Raw genomic sequence first — 4,809 nt, 5'->3', positions numbered from 1 at the left:
ATGCTAATTTGCCTTGTGTGCGTGCATAAATTCATTGGTCGATCGTTCCCAGTCTTAGGATAATTATTATGGAATATTTTTATAGTCCAGTGGTTACATTGCACGATACTGGAGGCCATTTCAGAGGCTCACAATGCGAGACAATACGCTCGCTAAAAGTTTCCTTCAAAAAATGTATTGTTTTGTTGACTACATGCCACGCCGTCTAGTTGGAACTAAACTCGTCGTTTCAGTTCGGCGGAAGGAGCAAAAGGCTACAATAAAATTCCTCTCAACTTGACTTCAACTTTTCCGAGACTTAAATAATCCAAGTTCTTTCTCCAGGTTAAGGCGTGCCGACTTTCAAGCAACATATGTTAAAAATATCAACTTCGATAAGAGTATTCCCTCATTAAAAACCACACACCGAAAAAACTCTCTACAAAAAACTGAGCAAGATACTCAATCATCATGCTTGAGCCGTGAAGACCTTGACTCTATATCGTTTTAGACGAAATTTTTTTTTATCTGGGCTCGTGCTTCCGTTCCGCATATATGTATGTATAATATAAATTACATAGAGCACAAAAAGTATACATTGTGGCAAAAAAAAAAAACACGGAAATTGTGTTTCAATTCCGTGTGTATATGATATTTCAAAAAATTTCGATTTTTGCAGTGGATAAAAATATCGAACCAAGAATTTGTCTCAAATTTTGTATTTCGAACCAAATTTCGTGTGCGGAATCGTTGCGAATGTTGGAAAATGCTTACGGTGATTAAGTTTTATTAAAAACACAATCCTACAGAGCCTTCAAAGATGGTCGAGAGATCGTTGAAGACATGCGTCGTTCTGGAAAATCTTCGACTTTTTCAACTGTTGAAAATATTAACAAAAGTGAAGGATATGGTGTTTGAAAACCGTCAAGCAAATGCTAGAAGGGTGGCAAGAGAGCCTGACATCTCTCGGGAGTCCGTTCGAATGATTTTGATGAATATTTTGGATATGAAACGCGTTATTGATCGACTCGTCCCGCTAAAGCTGAATTTTTTAAAAAATACCACCGCAAACAGGTCTTTGGACATGCTGGATCGTGCGAATTCAGATCCCACATTCATGGAGAGCATTATAATGCCGATAAGGAATGTGTTTATGAGTTTGTCATGCCAACAGGTCAACAATCATCAGAATGAAGAGATGAAAAATGAACCGAAACCAAAAGAAACACGCTAAGCCGCTCGAAAATCAAAAGGTATTAGGTTTTTCTGAAAGTAAGGAAGCTTAGATCCACTTCAGAATTGTTCGCAGTCCAAAAATTGAAAATAAACTAGAAATTCGCAGATTTTTTTGTTTCAGTGTAAGTCTGTAAAAGAAATTTTTGAAAGTGTACAGGACATAAATATCAAGCTCATATGTCTATTTTGATATCTTCGAAAACTTCATTACCACTAAAAATAAGCACCGTATACATATGTACATATGTACAATCTGCATATTTTTGTGCACTTATTTACCTTTTTGTGATTTCCCATAAACCATACTTGCTTTGTGGGCCTGAGCGCTAACTAATTTAACGTCATCGATTTTATATCGCGATTCGCGAATACAAATAGACCTCACTTAACTGGTATTTCACCAATGTGCGTATGCAACGTGACGCATGCGTCGTCACTGTGCCAACAGGTGCTAAAAATAAGTAAACACACCGCTTCACCGCTCGAACCGCGGCATAGTAGAGTGCGTGAAGCGTGCCGAGCGGCACTGAGCGCCTACACACATGCATCAATATGATGGCGCAAAAAAATACGCAGAAATATTTTTATTTTTTACACACACAACAAATTATTTGTTTGCATGGGAATTACCCGCAACAATTGCAACTAAACTACAAACAGACAATTGTTCAAGAGCAAAGAGAAAGCCAGTAGGCGATGTACGACGCGAAGCCGACGCAAGAGAGAACAATTATGCGACCAACTCGCTAGTGGATAGATAGTAGGAGAGTAGCTTTAACCGCTTACTCGTTATATGCTGTTGACGATCGTTGCTGGCAACACACACATACAGACACACTCATGTGCGTAGTTGTTGCCAATTGCTGCGGCTGTGTTGGTGGTAATGTTGGCTTTGGTTGAATTCGCTGGCTGCCGGCGACCACGCTAGGCCCCACACAGCGCAGGCTCATATAAAATCGCGTAGCATAACCGCAACGAGTTCAGTTTGACTGCAAACATCAACCATAAAGTGACTTAGCGAGAAAACCAAAAACAAATTCAAAGTTTCTAAAACAGCAATAAATTTAAAAAAAAAATTGTTGAGTGAAAATTTTCTAAAAACTCAAGAAGAAGTGAAAATCATTTAGTTACTTTTAAAATAAAGACTTTGAAAGTGAAAAAAATCCACAACAATGCAATACCAAAGTGCCAACAACAAACGCCTGATTATGCTGCGCTACGCCTTCAGCTTTGCCTGTTTACTCTCACTTCTGCTGCTGCTCACCAGCTACGCACCCACCGTGCAGGCGCGTCCCATGGACCTGTACGACGATGTCGGCGATTTCTTCGATGCCGTCTCACTGGACGATGTGCCCGTCTCAGGGCGCACAGCACCGGAAACCTTCTGCCGCATGCCGATACGCAAGGGCGTGTGCCGCGCGCTCATACCGCGCTTCAGCTACGATCCCAGCCGCAAAACTTGTGTGGAGTTCAAATTCGGTGGCTGCGATGGCAACGAGAACAACTTCTCCAGCTATGAGGCGTGCATGGCCACGTGTGAGGGCATGTAAATCTCTCTCTCTGTGTGTGTGTGTGTATAAGCGCCGCTTAAGTGTAGAAATGTTCCTCATACGCCCTGAAATTGCCAATTGCAGGCTCCAAGCATGACATCCCAACGCATCATCATCTTTAATAACAGTTATTTGCATATTTGATCAGCTAACGGTCAAGCAATAAGTTTATGGCGCTTCCATTAAACGTGTTCATGGCATTTATTTACATACTTTTAGTTGTTAGTGTATTTTATTTTTATACTTTTATGCATAAAAACGCAACTTCAATGCACCAACGCACATTTTCCATTGGCTTCCAAATGAAATTTAATTTAATTTCAACGTTTGTGATAAATTTTGGTTTATAGCTTTTAAGTTTTATTTTCATTTTATTTTTATTTTTTATTTTTTTTTAAAGTGAAAGCCGTAGAAATTCTTAGTTTATTTTCAAATTGCTTTATCTTTTTAAGAAATACACTTAAAAATTACATAATGGCACTCATATTATTTATTGTATTTGCTATATGTATCTATATGTAATCTAAAATATTATATTTTGTAATATTTAAAATTTTATATACACGATTTTATACAAAAACAAAACAAAAATAAATAAAATATATATTTTTTATAAAATATAAATATTCCAAGTAATTACTTACTTTATAAAGGCTCGCTGCTATAGAAATCCGTCCAAGAAAAGGCTTAAAGCGTTCTACACCTGCTTAAAAAATATTGAAAAATACTGGGCTGAGTATGTTATAAAAAAAGAAAATGCTAATTTTTACTGCTTTGGAAGTGTTTGCTTTTGTCGCGAAATTCTACTAGATAATCTTAGACACGAATGAATTATCAACATTTACTCATCTAGTGATCATTTTCGTTTTTAATTCTCGTTCTTTATAAAGTACCATATAAACAAAAGACTTAAGCAACAAACTAAACCATATTTAAGGAAATCCGACTGCATTAAATATAACGGAATCAAGTTTACTGATATAATATATAATTTCTTTAAAATGATGTCTCAATAGATAAATTGCCAATAATTGCTAAATCTCCAGTATGTCTTAGTGTGACTTCGTATAATCTCGTATAATCTGGAGGGTAAATGATCTCTTGATGAAAAATGTTCAACCTATAAAGCTAAAAGTTGCCCTAATATTGTAAAAAAATGTTTATATGTGAACTTTGAAAGGAGAATATATTTCCTTTCAACAAACTATTTTCAACAGGTTAAAGTCTGAACAGAGGCTATTAAAGTCTCTTGTAATACGTTTAATCATTCTTAGCGCATTATTTTCTACTATTGTCAAGTGAAGCGAAAGCACAGCGGTAAAAAACTGTAATGACATTAATACTAAGCTTCCTTATAACTGAAAATTAATGTAAAATTGTATTATCTGTGAACCTCACTGTCACAAGGTCATTTTGTCGTACAACATATCAGTATTGTTTGACGGAGCTTCTTTCTCAAAGCACAATCTAGATACTAGTTTTGACAATATAACATAACAACACTATCTGATCAAATATAATCCGAACTGCGCGAGCATATCGAATAAACAATTTTTCTTTCATCATTTGGTACAATCTTTCTTTATATTTGAGTGGCATAACGGATGCATTGAAGGTCATGAAGTTATCGAAAACTTGCTCCATGCGAGTCGTTAATGGTCGTAACATCGTAAAAGTTAAAGAAACAATTCTTGAAAATCTCATCACATCTTCTGATTGGACGCTTGTTTGTATTGGCTCAGAACTTATCAGTCGGGATCAAATTTTAACAATCCGTCGATCAGTAATTTAATCTGTACAGATGGCCTACATATGAGGCTGTAGTGGCCTTCATAATATCACACAAGTAATCTTAATGTTTTTCTGGTGGTATTATTATCAAAGAAATAATTTCCCCGAATTTCAACAATATATCTCACTGATTGATTGATATTTTCAACAAAAGCTCAGCCATTCGGACTGGGGTCCACATATTTGGCGTCTGCGTACTTGAAAAGCTATAGTCCGATTTCGAAAAATTTTGGGCGTAGCATGAAGGTAAAGC

At 36.5% G+C, this 4,809-nt stretch overlaps 1 protein-coding gene across 1 annotated transcript; it reads left to right on the top strand.

The window, feature by feature from the left end:
• The first annotated feature begins 2,221 nt into the window (after positions 1–2,221).
• On the top strand, positions 2,222–3,114 carry LOC120772238 (kunitz-type serine protease inhibitor 4-like). Its single transcript, XM_040100732.1, has one exon. The coding sequence runs from the start codon at positions 2,388–2,390 to the stop codon at positions 2,763–2,765; it is 378 nt and encodes a 125-aa protein (XP_039956666.1). The 5' UTR covers positions 2,222–2,387; the 3' UTR covers positions 2,766–3,114.
• The last annotated feature ends 1,695 nt before the right edge of the window (positions 3,115–4,809 follow it).

This window comes from Bactrocera tryoni, chromosome 3, assembly GCF_016617805.1.
Source record: "Bactrocera tryoni isolate S06 chromosome 3, CSIRO_BtryS06_freeze2, whole genome shotgun sequence".
In the NCBI taxonomy this organism is placed as follows: Eukaryota; Metazoa; Arthropoda; class Insecta; order Diptera; family Tephritidae; genus Bactrocera; species Bactrocera tryoni.
The sequence above is the reverse complement of the archived record's forward strand: the minus strand, read 5'-3'. Positions and strand labels throughout refer to the sequence as shown.